The 20,486-nt window shown below is 43.6% G+C and overlaps 1 protein-coding gene across 2 annotated transcripts in view; it reads right to left on the bottom strand.

Annotated features, from left to right (window-relative positions):
* The window catches only part of LOC8041761 (stimulator of interferon genes protein), a 60,619-nt gene that overhangs the window by 35,075 nt on the left and 5,058 nt on the right, over positions 1-20,486 (bottom strand). For both annotated transcript variants that reach the window (XM_040219359.3, XM_040219358.3), the window contains exons 2-3: positions 16,559-16,768; positions 4,027-4,220 (exon numbers count right to left, since the gene is read on the bottom strand). In XM_040219359.3, coding sequence (XP_040075293.1) covers positions 4,027-4,220; positions 16,559-16,768 — 404 coding nt within the window. The remainder of the gene's footprint in view (positions 1-4,026; positions 4,221-16,558; positions 16,769-20,486) is intronic.

A 20,486-nucleotide genomic window follows, 5' to 3' on the forward strand; every position in this document is an offset into this window, starting at 1 on the left:
CAACATTGCCCGAGCTTATCACTTTGTTGACCTACATGCCTGGCATTAGTGATCATTTCTTGTTGCATTTCATATTAAACATTCCCAGTTCACGCAAATCAAAACAAATAAAGCAAATACACGATTATGCTAGAGCGGACTTTGATGTGATTAACAATGAAATGAGTCTCTTTTTAGATCGGTATATGCACTGTTTTGTCGAGCACTCAGTTGCAGACAACTGGCGTTTATTCTAAGATAAGGTGGAATCACTGATGAAGGCACACATACCTTTTCAAAACAACGTCGTCGCCTGAATCGCCATGGTATACACCTTTCCAAAAAACACTCGACCCCAGGGGCAACAAACCGTTTTCGAGCCCAGTCACTGAGTTTGAGGCTAGACTCTCACCGGCGTCCCTCCTAACCCTAACCGAGTGGACTGTGATTTCAATAGGCGCAGCCTGCGTAGGCGCAGTTTCAAACGCTGCTGGCAGCTAAATTCTCGTATTTTCCTGCTATATTTTGTGCTTCATGGTACATGTATTTTCCCGAGGACATTGAGAAAGCATTGTGCTACATTTGAAAAAACAAAAAAAGCAAAAAAAAAACAAACAAAACAACTGTAAACTATTTTTGTTGGGTACGCGCGCGACAGAACGAATGCGACTTATTTGTTTTTTTCTTACGATAAGCTTTGACGGCGCCGCAGGATTCGCCGCATGTGAAACGACAAAGCGGTTTGCTGTCAAAAATGAATTGCAACAGAAGAGGGCCGAAAGGCATGCATTCTTCAAGCTCACAAATAATGTGTTTACCAATGGACAGGACACGGACATACAATTGAGGAAGTGGTAACATTCGAACAATATATCGTACGTACCACACGATGCAGCGTTATCCGAAAAGAGTTTATTTGAGAAAGATCTCAAATAACACAGTCACAGTCGACGACAGTCACATCTTGACGATCGGACGGAATCCGAGATGACTTCGTTTTGGGGCACGTTTTGGGGAGAGCTTCCTTTTTTCACAACCGCACCAAGGCAAAGAAGCAAACGCGACTGACCCGTTTCTCACCCCAACCCGGACAACTATTTTTAGAGATGACTTAGGATTCTACGCGGATTATCTTTGGGAGGTGGGAGAACAATGTTCGCAAAATCGCGTCGAGGGTCGTTCGACGTCCTTCACCTCCTTCGTTTCCCGTGAATGTCGAGCAGAAAAGCTTGAATGGCAGGCACTTACCAGCCTTATTTCTCACAGTGGAAGATAACACAAAAACGGTACGCAACACGCATAAAAAAAAATTAAGTGGAAACTTTTCAGAGGGGCGAGAAAACGTCGAATGCAAAACCGCAAAAACGTAGGTAGAGAACCGCGCCGAGCGGGTCTTCACAGTCCCAGAGAGCGGCAGAAAATTTCTAGCTGATAGAGGGCACGAGAGTCGCACCAGCCGCATCAGCATCAGCAACATGGCGGTGGCCTAGGAGCGTTTTTTGGAAAGGTGTATACCGTGACTCTGAAAAGGCTCTCAAATAAAAAGAAGCGATTGTTTCGTGCTGCTAAGCTGAAGGATGACGTACAGCGTTGGGAGGCATACCATCTAGCTGCCGGCGTGTACAAAAATGCTGTTGAAGAGGAAAAAAGCTCATATTTTAATATCCTGTTACCATCTACCTATGCTAATAAACAACTCCCGTCAATTTTGGAAAGTTCTTAACCCCACTGAAAGCTCCAATGTTTCACTTAGAATGGCTGACGGAGGAGATGTACCAAATGAACAGTGTTCTTTTCTCTTAAATGATGTTTTCGTCAGAGTGTTTTCGTGCCCTGTCACTTTTAACTTTACTGCAGCTCCAGTTTGTATTTTTTTGCCAATGTATCCTGTCATTTTATAGTCTGAAGGGATTGCTAACATAATTGAAAATCTTAAAACCTCTTCAGCAGCCGGCATCGACAATGTAACTGTTCAGTTTCTAAAGAACACTAAAACATATTCAAGCTTTATTCTATCTTATCTTTTTTCCCAGACTCTCGAACAAGGAATATTACCCACTGACTGGAAGGAGGGGAAGGTGATTCCAATTCATAAAGGCGGCGATAAACATAATTCTGTTAATTTCTGCCCGATCTCTCTAACGAGCATCCCTCGCAAAATTCTTGAACACATAATATATTCATATCTTGTAAACTTTCTTGACTCCAACTCTTTTTTCAACAGAGCTCAACATGGTTTTCGGAAGTTTTATTGCTGTGATACCCAACTACTAACATTAACTCCTCGTCTTCACCTCACTCTAGACCGGGGTTGTACGACTGACTGCATATTCCTGGATTTCTCAAAAGCTTTTGACAAGGTTTCTCACCAGCTACTTCTTCATAAACTTAGTAACCTTAACATAGATCCCAATGTCCTCACATGGATAAAATCATTCCTAACGAATTACTTCCAATTTGTTCGTACTAATGGCACTAATCCTTTGCCCTCACTTATCAACTCCGGCGTCCCTCAGGGCTCCATACTCGGACCACTTTTCTTATTTATATCAATGACCTTCCTGTGCATGTTTCTTCCTCTATTAGTCTATTCACTGATGATTGTGTAATTTATAGAGGTAGTTAACGACTCTGATGTTTCTGCTTTTAAGGTTGATGTTCACAACATCTGCAAATGGTACAAGGAATCACTCATGGAGCTTAACATCACTAAATGTACATCTACGAGAGTATCTCGTCATAACAACACTTGTCATTCCTACTCTATCAACAATCCTACTCTAGTTTCTGTGTCCTCTGATAAATATCTCGGCATTCACATAACCAACGACCTCTTCTGGAATATCCATGTCCAATATGTCACTAACAACGCAAATCGACTTTTGGGCTATCTCAAATGCAACTTTTCGCTTGCTCCCCTTTCGTTAAAACTTCTCCTCTTTAAAACCCTAGTTCGTCCTAAACTTGAATATGCAGCTTCTATTTGGAACCCCGATATCACCTTTGCATCAGCTGTCGCATCTATTCAGAATCGTTCTGCCCGTTTCATACTTTCGAACTATCATCGCACAGTAAGTGCAACTTCCATGAAATCGTCCCTCTCCTTGCCTGATCTCTCTTTCCGAAGAGAAATATCTCGTCTATGTTTATTTCACAAGATTTATTACTCTAACGCCGCTCTTCGTCAAGCATTGTTTTTAGAACCATTGTAGATATCACCACGTGTAGACCATGATCTAAAGGTAGGGATTCCCCATTGCAGTACCTCCACTTTTAATTCCTCTTTTCTACCACAGACCTCCATTGATTGGAATCGCCTTCCCGCACATATAGTCTCAATACCTAACACTGTTGATTTTAAAAATGTATTACTTTTTAACAGATGTTGCGCAGCGAGTTTTTTTTTTTTTTTTTTCGCTTCACTCAACTATGTTATTTTTATGTGTTAACTGCCCACTCCCCTCTGTAATGCCTTCGGGCCCTGAGGGAATAATAAATGAAATGAAATGAAAAAAAAAAGTTCCTCACATTTGAACTAAATGTAGCACGATGCAGTGGGGTAAGCCCTTTGGCGCAAATGGCACAGCAATCACATCACTGAATTTCAGGAGACGTCGCAACTTGCAGTTTTTTTTGGTGTAGAAATAGTTTTTTTCTAATGTTTTTTAAAAAATGAACAACTTGACCGAAACGTGGCATAGCTGTGGTTTCGCCGATGGCCGTCAAATCAAACTTTCGCGGTAGTAGTAGACGTTTCTCTTGAAAACAAAAAATGAACTTACCATACAAAGCAAGTTTCTACCACATAAAAGCATGAAGACGTTAACATCAATCACCTGGAACATTAACATCATCACCTGGAATATAGAGATGTCTCCAAAAGGGTCACTCGAGCTTTTACAAAAAAAAAAAGCACAAAATGAATGCTGTCTACGGCTGATATCTCGCGTAGAAAGTGCTTGTATTGGCTAAGAATGGGCAGAAGCTGTCGGAGAGCTAACGACCGTAATGGACGAAACTGCGGCTGAATGCAGAAGCCAGCCTCACCAGCACTGAGAGCAGCAGCAAGACCCCAATGCTGAGGTAGGTGGCCGGCGGGAACCGCAAACAGAGCAGGACGGCTGGCCAGCAGCGTCCCCCGTGGCGCTCTTGCAGGTGGCATAGTTCATCCACCAGGTAACAGGCCTGGCTCAGCACCAGGGCCAGCACCATCGTCAGGGTCACCACAAACAGGTGCACCCCTGCAAGCAGGGCAGAGCACAGGCGCCTGGAACACGTCTACCATAATGTTTCGAATCATGCCACCAGAAATCAGGGTTGACAGGTTGGGCTAGTTTTATTTGCAGTTGGCGGGAAAAATTGGTAGTTGGCTATTTGGCTAGTATTGGGCTATTTCTGACCCGTGCTGGGCACGCCAAAATGCCTCAAAGTACTTGGGTTTATAGGTTCAATTATGGTATTTTTAGAGTAAGTTACGTAAACATTTGGAGCTTCAGTGTCTCAACCCTGATAAATGCGCAATAGCAAGCAAATTCGTCAGCTCTTTGCGCTCCTTGCGCAATTGTTTACCCCCAAATCTTGTTCGAATGCCCAAGCATGTGCTCTTATTCCTCTATCTCAACCAGTGACGGCCCAATTCCTTGCGACTCCAACAGCACCTGTTCTGCGCATTCTTTAGGTTGTCTGTTGATGGGCGTGCACCTATACTTTGTGTTTAATTCTATATAGTTTTCCAATGACGTCATTCTGGTCACCATGCCCCGATACTAAGCGTCCCATTAATACAGTGGAAAATATGTTCCTTAGGTTACCGCTATCCAACGCTGCAGTAAAACGCGCGTTCAGCCAGGTCACCCTCACAAAGACGGACTTGCGAAAGAGGATGTCGATGGAAAAGCTGGGGAACATTTTGTATGTTGAATGCGGACTGTGGGGAAAAGAGCAGTGTTGCGAAGCTAAATTTCTTCAGAGGCTTTTCTGACGTGTTTTAATACCGCAGTGATGCACCCGTACTCTGCCGTTGGTTCTGCAAGCTAGTGATGCTAGGGGTGTGAATATTTCTATTTGATGTATAAAAAATAAAAAAATGTATTATGTGTCCTTTGTTGTTAAAATAAACGTTTCAAATGGTCAGTTTTTCTTTTGGCTATTTTTGGGCTACTTTTCTGGATCGACATTTGGCTATTTTTGGGCTATATCTCGTTGAAATTTGGCGGGTTAGAGTACAAACACCTGGCAACCCTGCCAGAAATGTGTAAAAAAGTGGGGTGGGCCATGTCTAGCTAGGTAATCACAAAAAGTTCAGTAAAAAGCTGAAAAGAAACAGCCATTTTTTTGTACGTATCTGGCATGGCTGCACAATAGACACATTTAACTCAAAACTCTAATAGTTTCATTGTTTTATGCAAGAAATACTCATGAAAGAATGTTTTACTACCGTAAAGTCCATTGCTGGCATACGCGTAATTAACACCGCCAATCGTCATAGAGCCCAAATGTTTGTTCCGTGAAAGCATATTTCTAACACGGCTATGTTCTCTTCATCAATAAAAAAAAAAAAAAAACAGTCAAGAAAAAATTAAAAAACCAACCAGGCGCAACAAGCAAGTGGATGAAAGAAGTGACGAAGAGCGATGCCAGAGAAGCGGGAAAGCCGGAGATTGCGTTAGCAAACACATTGGCCCTTTGGGTTCGGGCCATGTCAAGCGCCTTGCCAATCATAAGGAGCAGGCTCTCGCACAATTTTCTTTTCTTATTTTTTTTTTTCTTTTTTCCTCGCAGTCCTGTCGCACAAGAAAGATTATGTGTGGTCGCACGCTCGCGCTCGCTTTGAAATTATTCAATTCTTTTATTTGATCAACTAGCCTCTTATAGCTCTGTCCAGATTATTCAATTCTTTTATTTGATCAACTAGCGTCTTATAGCTCTGTCCAGACTTAGAGATGGCCAATTATTGTCAGTAATACATCTCGGTCACATTAAATCAATTTGGCTAATGCTTCCTTAGTTATGGGACTCAAGTAATGAAGACGATGATAGGCAGTTTTGCCAGTTTCATTCCCCTCCTGCTTTAAACAGCAGCCGACTTTTCTAAAATAGCTTTAATGTATCGTTTGTTTGGTTATTATAAATAAAATGGCGGCCAGTGACTATTACTCACAGGCATTTGGGTGCTTTACATCGCTATTGGCAACAACTGAACAGATACGGTTAACTAGAATTTTCAAGCATTAATTATTGCACTGGCTTGATCACATTATTATGAAATATGATTGATTACTTATAGGAAATTATTAACTATATTCCATTAGGTATTATATAGTGACCCGAAATTAATATTGAATGTTCTTAGAAACCAGAGAAAGACTATTCTCCCTTGTTCACAAACATGGCAGGCGTACAAGCTCCGGGCTTTCCCGCGTCCTGTATTGTTACGAGCTTCACATTCCAGCCCTTGAGCAGAAAACGAGGTCGTGGTAGTCGCACCCAGACTTGTACGTAATGCATTAAGCACCGTAATTACTTGTAAATGTTACATTTATCGGTAATTTTATAACGTTGCTTATTTAAGTAACGGATCCATTACATTTTTGTTTTCAGAAAAAAAAGGGAACTTCAAACATCTAAACATTTTTATTTAATAATAAAAAAAAAAAAAGCTTGACTCGCAGTCACGCTGCCTTTTGTGCTGACAAACGCAAAAAGGGGACTGGCTTTCTTTAGATGCTCTGAGTAAAGCACTAATCACCCAGACCCCAAACGTTTTTTTTGTTTTTTTCCCAGTTTTTTTTTTTTTTTTTTTGTATTTGTAACGTTGCTTTGGATGTTGGCAAAGCTTTTCCCCCGCTAAACAACAAAAATACCTGCTAACTCTAGCAAAAGAAACGCTAAATTGGCAACACTGACCTTCACCCCCTGTGCCCCACTTAGCCCCTCTAGCGCGCAAACCACAGCAAATCTCTTCCTCCCCACCCCCTCCCGCAGGGACTACATCCGCCTTGTTAGTCTATCCCGTCTTTCTTCGTTTCGAAGACAGAGAGGGGAGTTTGCAGACAAAGAAAGCAATGCCCCCCTCGTTTATAGTGATGAGTGGCGAATACACCATTCTCTTGTAAGAAAAAAAACATAATTGGAGAGGATATTGTTTGCTGCTGCTCGATGCATATTATAGCTGCAGTTCTCATCTATACCTAGTTTGTGAATACTATTCACCGATATACTTGTACGTAACGTCTTACAAGTAACGCACTACGTATTGTGCTTCAGGTAACCCAATTCACCGATAGACTTGTATGTAGTGCGTTACAAGTATCACAATTACTTGGAATTCTTCAAGCAACACAATTACTTGTAATCCTTACGTTTATATTTGATTTTAATATTATTTCATTACTTATTTTATTCCCTATTTAGGTAACGGATTTGTTGTAACTCGTGACACTTTTATTTGTAGAAAAAGCGGGTAATTCTAAGAAAAAAAATATTTATTTAAAAAAAGTGAAAGCATGACTGTATTCACGCTGCTACGTACGGCAAGATATCCGACGCTGCTTCCGAGATCAAGCAAGTTTAGTACGTACTAAACTAAAGTTTAGTACGTACTAGACAAGAAAATAAGCGAACAATGCATAAAGGATTCTTGAAGTCACGAGATAAGAGAGATAACAAACCCAGCATTCGCATGGAAGAGGTTATGCAGTGATATGATTGGCCTAAACTACTTTGGAGCACCTTTCGGAGCAACCAAGACAGTGTTTTGGAGCAGCCAAGACAGTGTTTCAGAGCAGCAAAAGTGACATTTTGGAGCAAAAGTTCATAGAAAAAATAAACATATTCGTTTCAGGTGCTGTACAAACGAAGGGCACTTTGTGTTGTCTTGTGTTCTGATATGAGGTGTTGTGACAAAACTCACTGCTTGCGTTTTTACTGCCGAGACATCCCAAGTGTACAGTTCCGCAGGCATTGCCGAGCTATTCCGAAAAATTGCTTGCCACCATTTCACTGGTTCCCGACATGCCAGATTTTCGTCAAAAGTAAGCAAACGTAAAACAATGAATTGCAAGCGTCCTGGCTGGTGCCTCTGTCGTGCAATCATGTTCGCATGCACGTGGTGACGACCTCGATAAGCATGCAGTTGAGCGTGCTTCGTCGCGCGAGCAGAGACAATGGCTGTTCAATCAAAACCGAAACAATGCCACTCTGCTCCGTCGCCGACTAATTCCCAAAAGTGTATGCAAAATGTAACTGTCAAGCATAAAAAAAAAAACAAAAAAAACAACAAACCCTCCAGCAGTGCGTGCTTGACAGGCCGGCAAACAAGGCACAAGCTAAAAAAAGAAAAGGAACCTGGGCGCATTGATGCAAGACATTGCGAGCCAGGGTCAAAAAGTTGTTGGAGCACTTTGTGCAACGACTCAACTCGAGACAAACAAGCGCGCTGTGCGGGCCCAGCGTGCAGACATTGCCCTCTTTGCTTTAGCTCACTTCTCTTCACCAACTGTCTTTTGCGGAAGATTTTTCACGTACCGGGGTCCCTCTCGAAAGAAAGCCACCGAGAGAAACCTAGGTAATCATTACTTCGACACAACAGTCATTGAGTTAAAGAGGGATTTTTGTAGTAACGTATGATTTAAGCACGAACAGGAAGGTTGATGAACATGCAGCGGTACTTAGTTTAATTTTAGAAAGCGCCAAATCAGCCGTGATGTGGGGACGGCAACACCCAACGTCGCATGGCCACGGTGACTGGAAGGCAGGGACCAAATATAGTTTTCCCACGGCCGGTGCTTTCAGGAGCGAGTGCTTCAGCTCACAAAGTAACACCCGACGTGCAAAAACGTGGTTCTGTTTCACAACATGACGGCAAGGCTGGTACCCGGCAAGCTAGCATCGGAGCGTCCACACAATCCCGCGTCTATCGTTGAAAATAAAAAAAAAAAAGACAATAGACGAGATTTACGAGGCAAAACGCGAGAAGGCAGGAAAATCATGCAAGACCGGATGGACAATTGATGCAGGGTACTTTGTGTCGAGCGACCGCTTGCGCCACATAACACACGCATGCTCAATTACGGTACTTAGTTTAGTTTCCGTTTTGAAAACGCGACCGAAATTGGTTTTTTGGCGCAGGTTTGGCACCGATTACCCATATTTTCGCAAAATGTAGCAGGATGTATCAGGGTTAGCCCCTCGGCACAGTTTGGCGCAATTGGCGCAGCAATCACATCACTGGGTTATGGTTTCGGTTAACCCTTAAATGTTCTTAAAAACCGGTTTATTTCGGTTAAATGTAAAATTTAGAAAGTCCATTTTAAAATGCTCTTGCTTCTATAATAATCTTCTTTTATTTGAATGCTAGACAGCTGAAACAGTTTAAAGCAGTTCCAAGTATCCAATAGCAGGCCAGCAAATTGAAATTAACGCGGGCTACCACAATTATAAGAATTCAAAAATGCCCATGTACTTGGGATTGTTCAAAAGTATCATACATTTCTAGCTCCGACGTTTGACAACTACACCGCACCTTTGCATATATATTTTGCTTCACAAGCATTCATGCTGCCCATTTTATATACCATGTGGGCCTAATGGTTTTTGATGGATACATTTTATTTATAAAGTAAAGCGTAAAAATATGTTTCGTGAGCTACGATAGTGTAATTTATCATGAAGCTGCAGCTAGGTGGTGCATTTGTTTTGCAAAGATATTAAAGACAAAGCTTTCCGCAATTAAAGGTTATGAAGATAATAATTTTCATCTGCATTAAGATGGTTTTAAACTTTTTCCTGATACTAAGAAAAGGTACTAGTATTGCAAGCTATTTGGACACCTTACATGAAGAAAAATGAAGAGCAATGGAAGAAGATTGTCCTGACCTCTCTTTAATTCCTAGCAGGCCCAAAAACAGGATTTCATTTCGGGAAAGGGGGGGGTCTTGTCAAGTTGGCCTAGGTGAGGAAGGGGGGAGAGGAGGTGTCAACTAAATGTGAAATTTCGGGGGGGGGGGGGGGGGGGGGGGGGTGCTAGCCCTCCCTCTCCTCCTCCTTGGCTGTGGCCCTGATTCGTGGTTTTGGTCAATACTTGCCTTAACGGCTTATAAGAGATCATGATTTCCTTAGCTTGAAAAAGCTAAGGAAATCATGCAGGAAATCATGCAGGAGAAGCTTTCCTTAGCTTGAAAGCTAAGGAAAGCTTCTCCTGCATATACTATGGTGCGACAGACCTTTCCATCACTTATCTCCCAAGCTGTGGATGCATGCGCTGCATACAATATTTTGCATTGGAGAGCTATTGCGCACGCTCAGAACGCGCTTCACAGCCCAGTAGACGAAGATTGCGGTGCCGAGAAGGTGTTTTTTGGAATGGTCTATTCGCCTCGAGATCGAACCGTGTCGCCACCGTGCGGCTGAAATTGGAAACGCGCGAAAGCGGGGATACCGCCGTGCGTCGTCTGCTACGGGCGCACGCTCAGAAGCGTGGATCTCGGCGACGCAAGCCCCGTTTCAGGCTGAGCTTGACATTCCTTATTAAATGTTTTATGTGTTTGTTGCCGTTTCTTCTTACTAAAGGTTGTGTTGTATCGTTTCCCATGCGTAGAAATTCAGCAAAGCGGTTATGATTAAGTGGGAAGCTTCCATAATCTTAGTGTGTTGGTTTGTATACAATCGCTGGTCCCACGTATTTTTGTTATCTCGCACAAACGGTGGCTTTCATAAAGCATTGGATCTTGAGTGGGTCTGTGGTTTGATTAGAAAATTAACCCGACTGATCGCTGTCCTTTAATAGACTAATCAATCAATAAATTCATATGTTGATTTTTCGCCGGTCATATTGCGTGAAAGACGTTAAAACCACATTTTTTTACTGGTTTTACTATGTCATAAATGGCGTATTGAATTCCCATTCTAAACTTTACGTTGTGAGTCCTATATAAATATGAACACTGGAAGCTTTTTAAAATCAAGTATTTTTCAAGCTGTTATTATTATTTAAACAGTATAATCGCCCTCGGTGAAATGACAAGCACGCTGAAGTGGTTTACCGTGCAAGCCTGTGTCACAAAAGAAATAAAGACGTCAAAAATGTTAAAGCAGGCATATTTTACTCCTTGTTGACTTTCTCCAGCACAAGACTCCAATTAACCGGCAAAACAAAATTGCAACTAAAGCATTACTTGAATATTCTGAAAGTTAATGAATGAACTGCCCAGTCCCGATATACGTTAGGTGAGGGCGGAGGGTGATCGGAAAGTCTCGTGAAGGGCCCTCATCAGTAAAAGAGTATCCCTGCGGCCGATGCTGTCTGTGTCGTGGTGCGCGTCGTTTTTTTCAGGTTGCAGAGTCTACTGTGGTTGAATACAAGATTATTTAGCCAGAAATTTATAGCATTAGCCTCTTGACATCCGCGGCCCTCACCAAGAAAATTGAAGCGAGTGAACCCACACTACCGAGAAAAGCATTTCATAACAGGAACATTGCTGCGTTGCTCGGTTACACCCGTTTATTACAGTCACGGCAGATAGATTAGAACAGTTTGATTCACTTGTCCTTCCAACCGTGCAGTTTGCAGATCTTAACTAGAAGAGACACACTCTCCTCATCGCAACGGGGTACATTTGTTCAGACTCCAAAGAACTTACCCACACTATGGCAAAGTGAAAGGGCAGAGGAACTCAATAGCATGGTAATTTCCAATACAGCGCTAACTTATCTTCATTCTAAATATTTATATTACTGCAAAAGCTAGAAGTAAAAAAAAAGCATAGAAGCTGCGATTTCACAGCCCACAGTGCCAATATTATATTATCTGGGTTGGAACTTGTTGTTTTTTAATTAGCACGTTGATGAACCGATACATCCATTTTAAAAGAAACAAATATTTCACATAAATATTCCAGTTGAGCCGGAGAGAGGCATCAGTCGTGGTGATCCATGCTTTCCAACGTCTGCATAGAGCAGACGACGCCCCCACAGAAGCGATTTTAAAAATTTAGGCCGCACGCTGGCAACACAATTTGATCTTCACTGAAGCACCGAACAGTATACCGCATCTTTTTTCGCTAGAATTGTTTTCCCACCGATAGTATGCGACAAACTAAACGTAAGAATCTACGCCGTCTCGCGCGCGAACGTGGAGAGTCTATGGGGCGGCCATTCTCCTATCCCCGCTTTGATGATGATGATAGCGCGACCGTAGCGCCACCTCTAGGTCGATCTCGAGGCCAATAGATCGGACACTAAGTCTGATCTAGAAAATGGTACACGACTGTGAGGTTGTCCTAATATGCAGCAGCTGTTGAAAGGGTGCACTATTTTGAGGAGCCGCCTACGGGTCCTGAAGCTACCGCCCGAAGGCGGCTTTTTTTTTTGTATGCATGGCGACTTTGGCCTAGAGCGGACGAGCAGGGTTTTGTTCGGTGGTGTCGAGGGCCCAATAATAGGGAGTTTTAGAATAGCACACAATAAAAGCTTTGCGTACGCAAAGAATAGCGTCGTCCCCACTGCGCATGCTCCGAACGCAAACTAGGTTTTGCACTTTGCGTGCGCAATTTTAGCGTGAGCTATTTCTTGGAAATGCGTGCGTGCGCAAAGAGTCTTTGCACTTCTCCAAGGAGGATTTGTGATGACAAGTTGGCTAAAGCCAAGACGAGCAGAGTTAAAAAAATGGCGGCTTCCAGGATTATGTTGTGTCGGCGGCTAGCTGCTTTCAGGGTTGCCAGGTTGGGCTATTAATAGCCAAATTGGGCTATTTTGTAATGCTTTTGGCGTCGAACTAAGGCAGTTGGCTATGTGGCTATTTTTGGGCTATTTCAGATCGTAACGCGGCCTTTTTTTTTTTTTTTTGCTTAGTTAGAGTAGATGTACAAAAGACACTTCAGCATGGGCACAAAGCGACAGTCCACCCTTTCAGGATTCCCGTTTTCAGGGATTTTATGCGTGAAGATGCGTGAGCGTCGCCAGATTCTATTAGCCCCAGTGAGCTACCGTCCTAGATTCAGCTCCGAAGACATCGCTTTCGTATTTATTGTGGCTTATCTTATGCTCCCAAGTCCTTTCGCCCTCTTACGGGCGTCTCTTATCTCCTCGAGTTTTCCATTATCCTCGTACAGGATGCACCTCTTCCGAGGAAAAAGAACATTAAAGGCAACTCAAGACTTCCAGCAGAATTTCATGCCGTCCGATAACGCGTGATGTATTGGATATAACAAAGAAGGTGTTTTTTTTGTTTTTTTTTTTTGCGAAACATGGACGTTTCTTAAAGCAGAATGAGCCATAACAAAACACAACAGATTTAGAAAAATGCATAATCTGAACAAGACCAAGTCAAGAAGCGCAGAAGCAGCCATGTTTTCGTTGCTATTCGAGCTTGCCATCGCGCTCCTGACATTGCACAAGTCGAAGGCCGCCATTGAGAGAGTATTCAGTCACGTGTCCCTCACATAGACCTAAGGAACAGGATGTCCCTTCGAACTCTTCAAAACAACCTCTATGTAAAGTTTGCTTCCCTTGGAAAAAGCGAGAGGTGTAAGGACATTAACCCTACTGAAGAATGTTTTCCCTGTTTTAACACGGAAATCATGTACAAAGCTTGTCAGCCGAGCACGAGCTTCATAACTATGTATGTTTCTGTAGAAACGCGTGTGAAAATATTTGGTACTTGTTTGTGTGTGAAATAAAAGTTTGTAGTACATTTCAAGGTATGTACATCTTGCAAACTGCTCGTAACCCTAGACAAGCAGATGCCATTCCTTTGCCTTGAGCTCGTACTTTCGATCGCACCATTTTTGGCGCACTGCAGGTATTTTAAATATGGCTACTTTTGGGCTATATGAATTTCTTGCCTTTGGCTACTTTTGGGCTACTTCTTTTGGCATTTGGCGGTTTGAGCTAGAACCTGCCTGGCAACCCTGGCTGCTTTGGCGGCATCGTGAGTGCAACGTCGACGGCATCCTTGCGACTGCGATTTTCAATACGAGACGACATTGCACTGGGCTTGGCAACGATCACTGGCAACTTGATGCTTGCGACGCGCGCACATTTCTCGGCGAAGGTCAGTACACGAGACCTCTCTTGCCGAGGCGACGCAAGCGGACACGGCCGGTCAACCGCTCGCGTTGCATTCTCATGTTTAAACAAATCTAAAATGCTACTCTAAACCAAAAAACCAGTTTTCTTTTTTTTTTTGTTTGTCTAAAGTGTGAAATAAAAATTGTTACTGTATCTTGGTGGCGTCACAAGCGCGAAATGCTCCGGCTTTTGCAGCTTTTGCGTCGCGACGGAGAAACGCTATTCTAAAACTCTCTTGCATCGCGTGTTCTAATACAAGCGCTAAATTTAGCGCTAGCGTGCGCTAAAATTGCGTACGTCATTCTAAAACTCCCTAATAGCGCATCTGCGGCAGCGTGGCCAGACAGACCCTGGGACGCTGTGGCCCATCTCCCCGCGCGGAGGCGGCTTCCGGTCACGGCTTCCGGTGCGGGGATCTGCCGTCGGAAGACGGCACCCAGAGAGGGGCCTTTGGCCATTGTCAGGCTGGGCAATAAACCGGGCTAAAGGCCTTGTTCCTAAGCCCAGATGTCTGCTGCGACAATTCCCGACAGACTGTGCCCAGTTTGCTGCTGTCGGTGCTTTGGCTTTGACAGAACTACACCTCACTGTGCGTGGAATAGGGTGCCCATTCGGGCCTTTTCTTGCGACCCTCCCCATGGTCGGAGCTGGCATGCCCTGCCTTCATCTGGCCTGACTGGTGTGGGTATTTCCACTTTCTTTCTAAATTTGAAACCGCCTGGGGGTCCTTGTTCCGGCCCCAGAGGGGAGTGGGACCTCTCGCTCGAGTGTTATGAGGGCGTCGCCGACTGCACCGAATGGGATGGGTATTGGACTCCGATTGGTTGGAATAAGTGGCTGCCACGAGTTTTTGAACCCGAGGAGGACTGAGGAAAAGAGAGGTGCCAGGTTGGCGCTCCCAGAGCGGGTCTTTTTCGCCGCAGGACTTTTGCCGTGTCCGGCAAGGATGACAGTTCTGTGACATTTTGCTGTTGTAGTTATAGTATTCACTCCCGATTAGTAAACTTTTCTGTTGTTCTTGTTGATGCCAAGTCTCCGTGATGCGTAATTCAACATCTTTGACAAGAGGCAAGACTTCAGGATCGACTTCAAGCATCCAGCATCACCATCAAACCACATCATTGGAAAGAAAACAACCTCACCACGACTCTGAATTGGATTGCTCAAATAAACTTTAAACTTCCTCTCTCTCTCTCAGACAGTGGCGTTGGATGCGTAAAGACCTACTGAAACGAGAGTAATGACAGAGTCAGAGGACTTGAGTGCCTTCATGTGCGCTTCACGCACATAGAGGCGCCGTACGCAAAGTGGGAAAGTAGTGCGAGAAGTAAATTTGTCAAGGAATGATAGGTCAATCATCTTGATGTCGTCTCATTTTGCTCGCAAATGTGTGAAGAAGTCGATACTGGCGTGGCCCCCCGACACCTACGCTTTTATAATCGCGGGCTCTTCTCAGCTGCTGCTTTCGCAAAGAAATGTAAGCAAACTGCAGACGCGACTGCATAAGCAATGCAAACAAAACAAATAAATTATTCAGTCTATGGTTGTACATACAGCGTCAACAATATTTTAAACATCTATGATATCTTTTTTCGCTCTGCATTAAACACATTTAACGTAATAATTTTATAACAATGTCATATCATTAAAAGCTTATCAACTAATTCCAGCTACTACGTATCTATATTTCCACATTTAGACTACTCAAATGTATTACCAGATGAACCACATGCCAGCGGTGCACACTTCACCAATGTCCACGACATTTCAAGGTCCCACATCGAGATTATTGATGAAAAAAATATTTTGACTTCAAATAAAATATTGGTTAATATCGGTAACCGATAAATAACTTACGGTCACGGTCTGCACAGGATTGAAGTATCGGTCTTGTTCCAGTTACAGTTACCGAAAGAATTCTATTCCTAAATGGTTTTAGGTTTCTGTTACAGTTACGGTTTGAGTCTCTGGCTTAAAGCTGTTTCAGATGCTCATTAAGGAGTCAGCAAGGCCGCAGGAACTGGGGCTATCACAATGACAAGAATTGAAAAATGTCTTTGTACTTCAGAATGTTCAGATTGATCATACATTTCTAGCTCCAGCCATTTGTACCACATCTGTTTTCATTGCATACATTTCACTTCACAAGCAAACATATGCTACCCATGATATATACCAAGTGGGTTAAATGGTTCTTAATGCACTTTAGAAAAAAAAATAGAAATCTGTTTCGTTGGGTATGGTACGCTTATTTATCATGAAGGCACACATAGGTGATGCATTTGTTTCGTAAAAATATTGAAGATAAACCTTTCCTCAATCAAAAGTTAGAAATAAAGACAATATTTTTCTCGTGTATTAAGGGGGTGTAGCAAGAAAAAGCGCCCTTGCAAGGTACTTGGAGCGAGGAGCAGCATGCGCGAGGTTTCCATAATTTGTTGCGCACTTTGCATACAGCCCTTTGGGATTTCTGCAAAATGCCCATTAGACTGCGCAGCAACGCATTTCTCACCAGTGTCCTGTATGTGCTTGAAGACCAAGCAGACGGCGATCCCAACGGACGCCAGGAGGCAGAAGAGCACAAAGGGCAGCCTTCCACTCCTCCTCTGCAGCACCGGGCCAAAACCGTAGTTTTCGCTGGCCAATGGCGTTGGGGTGCATGGCGGGAGGAAGCTCGACGGCGAGGCACCGCTCTGCTCGGGATCCGCAAGGAGTGGGGCTCCTGGAGGCGAAACAACAAACGGCGACCTCAAGTGCCCTCTTCGGGGGCCCCTCCATATCAGGAAAAATGACCAGAGTCCTTTATCTTCGAAGGCCTATAATGCAGGGAACAAAGAATTTAAGGAGCGATCGTCTAAATTTGGTTAAAAGACATTAGACAGTCAAACATACTGTCTAATAATTTTCCTACTAGATTTAGAGGGGATATTGATATTAACATTACATTATACCAGGGGCGGATGCAGGAATTTCCTGAGGGGGGGGTCAGGTGTTGGTCAGCATACCATATGTTTAGGAACCCCCTCCCCCTCTCCTTCGTTTTACGCCCTAAAATTTACACAAGCAGAAATCAAGAGGGGGGTCAGGACATCCGGACCCCCCCTTTAAATCCGCCCCTGCATTATACTATCATGCGACACTAGCACTGAACACCGTGACGTCACCGCGTTGAGTCGTGGCGTCATCGGATGATGCTTTGGTGGCGTGGACCTGATGTCACATTACATAGTCATGTGGCGTGATGGTGCCACATGATCCGATGTCACATGACGTCGAGTCATGCAACATGAATTTCCTCGCCAAATTTAGTGGGAAAATGCACGGACAAACAAATTTCTGGGAGTGGGAAGCTGCATTAAAAAGCCTTTCATGGTTTAATAAACCAAGAACAGAATTTATATGCATAAAGATTTTTATTTGCTAAGATTTTCCACTATTTCAGAAAAAAGCCACAAAGCGAGCCGAGAAAGCAATCTGTAGCGACAGACACGTGCAGATTGATTGATTACGGGCTTTATGGCGCAAAGCTACTATGGCCATACTGCGCCAAGCTTGTTTAGTTGGGACATACTCAGGTCTTTTTTATATGAATTATCGAAAAGAGGTTCATATGACAAGGTTAAAATTCATAGAGTTAAAATTACAACTCTAGTAGGAAGCCGGTTTTTCTTAAGTAATTTATGATACGATCAAATGGTACTATAGGAGTCTCGCCAATTAGCAGCGCTGGGTGAAAAGGAATCTGGTGGGAAAAAAACTCGGGGAAATGTGTACGTCGTTCTTGCTCAAGCCCTGGGCACAGCCACAAAATGTGTAAAATTGTCAAACGCTCCCCACATTCATCACACAGGGGTGGGGCTTCCCCCCTCAGCAGATGTTTGTGGGTGAGATAGGAGTGTCCAATTCTAAGACGACACAAAAGAACTTCAAGGCGGCGGGTTTTGTGGGATGCACTCTCCCATATACCAAGAGCTGGTTTAATCCTGTGAAGTTTGTTTTCGCATTCCAGACTCCACTCCGATTGCCATAGCCGGAAAACTGATGATTTCACCAAGGGCTTCATGTCTTGAAATGGAATCTGTGAGGTGGTTGGCAGTAGGTGCTTAGAGCTCGTGGCCAATTCGTCTGCTCTTTCATTACCTAGGATCCCCACATGGCTAGGCACCCAGCAGAATTTTATGTCTCGGCCAAGCCGCAGACCACATTGTACCTTAGATCGGACAAGTTGTGCCAGTTTATTTTTACTTCCCTTTATTGAGCAAAGTGTGGTGAGCACACTTTGAGAGTCCACAAATAAAATAGATTTCATCGTCTTGCTGATGAGGATATATTCCAAGGCCATCAACACTGCATAGAGCTCTGCCGTGTAAATACTTGCACATTCCTTGAGACGCTGAACCTTACTGAATCCTTCAGAGTAAACTGCTGATCCTACAAAATGCAATGATTTAGCACCATCGGTATAAAATTGGGAGTAGTTATCATACTTCTTCTGCACCTCAAGAAATTCTTGTTGAATCACCACAGGGGGGACGTTATGTTTATTAAATCTAGTAAAATACCAATCACAAAAGACGGGCAACGTACTCCACGGAGCTTCATTTTCACCCTTCTGCAAAAGGTCGGTCTCGTCAAGGGTGAGGTCAAGAGATGTACAAATGCCCTCAAGGCGAAGACTTAAAGGCGGTACAACCCTGGGCTTATGTTCGAAAAGACGAGCAAACCGAGAATGTTGCAAGGCACCATAAGTTGGGTGATTTGGATAGGACAAAATTCTGGAAGCATAAGTCACAGCAAGATAACGTCGTCTGTGCCTAAGTGGCATCTGATTAGATTCAGCGTACAAGCTAGGAATGGGCGATGTGCGGAAGGCACCTGTAGCGAGCCTTAAACCGAGATGATGCACAGGATCCAACATTTTAAGTGCAGAAGGCCTCGCCGAGTCGTAAACTATAGCACCATAGTCCAGACGTGACCGGATAAGGGAGTTGTACAGGCGTAGCAGACATATTCTGTCGGATCCCCATGACTTGTGCGCTAAGACTTTAAGAATATTAGCTGATTTAAGGCACTTCTTCTTCAGGTCCTTCAGGTGGGAAACGAAGTTTAACTTTTTATCAAACGTTATGCCCAAAAATTTATGCTCCGTTTTTACACTAATAGGGACCCTGTTTAGTGTCAGTTCTGGATCTAGAAACAGCCCCCGACGCAGAGAAAATGGCACGCAGATAGTCTTCTCAGCTGAAAACTTAAACCCATTTTCGTCAGCCCACTTACTAATTCTGTTGATGGTAAGCTGCAGTTGCCGCTCACAGCTAGACAAATTACAAGAAGAGGCCGAGATGTGAATATCATCCACGTAGAGGGAGTATGAAACGGAAGGTGGAATTACCTTTGACAACGAGTTTATCTTTACGGCAAACAAGGAGACACTCAGTACACCTCCTTGCGGAACACCATTTTCCTGGACATACTGGTCGGATAGTGTGGTGCCGAGTCGAACTTGAAAGGAACGACCTGTCAGAAAACTGCTTATACACCGCAACATGCGACCACGCACCCCAGAGGCATATAAATCATGAAGGATACCATACCGCCATGTCGTATCATATGCTTTCTCCAGGTCGAAGAAAACAGAGACACAATGTTGCCTATTTATGAAAGCTTCACGTATTGTTGTTTCTAGGCGGACTATGTGGTCCAAAGTAGAGCGCCCTTCTCGAAAACCACATTGGTTATTAGCAAAGAAGTGGTTATGCTCCAAAATATAAATTAACCGCCTATTAATGAGGCGTTCAAAGGTTTTGCCAAGGCAACTCGTTAACGCGATTGGACGATAACTACGGGGGTCCGAAGGGTCCTTCCCAGCTTTCAGCAAAGGAATTACATGCGCCTGTTTCCACATTTGAGGAAAGTAGCCTGCTTCCCACAGATAGTTAAAAAAATCGAGTAGTGTGTTGAGCGATTCTCGAGACAGTTGACGGAGCATTTCATAGTGGATTCCATCAGGGCCCGGAGCCGACCTCTTCTTGGAGCCCAGAGCCACCTCTAGTTCTTGCATTGTAAAAGGAGTGTTGTATGGCTCAGAGCTACAACCGGACATGGGTATACGGTGACATTCTGCATTTGCTTTAAAACGTTTAAATTCCGTCCGATAATTTTGGGAGCTGGAAACATTCTCGAAGTGCTGTCCAAGCACATTAGCAACATCTTTCAGCGAGTTAGCAGGGGAGCTAAATAGAGGAACAACAAAGCAACGGTAATCCCCTTTGATTTTTTTGTACCTATCCCAAACTTCCTTCTCTGAGACAAAACTATTTAGGGAGGAAACATACCTGGTCCAGGACTTCCACTTAGCTTTTCTCATAGTCCATCGGGCCTTTGCTTTTAGTCTTTTAAATTCTATCTTATTTGAAGGAGTAGGGTACCTCCGAAAGGTG

Source organism: Ixodes scapularis, unplaced genomic scaffold, assembly GCF_016920785.2.
Source record: "Ixodes scapularis isolate PalLabHiFi unplaced genomic scaffold, ASM1692078v2 PGA_scaffold2__306_contigs__length_199485367, whole genome shotgun sequence".
NCBI classification, from domain to species: Eukaryota; Metazoa; Arthropoda; class Arachnida; order Ixodida; family Ixodidae; genus Ixodes; species Ixodes scapularis.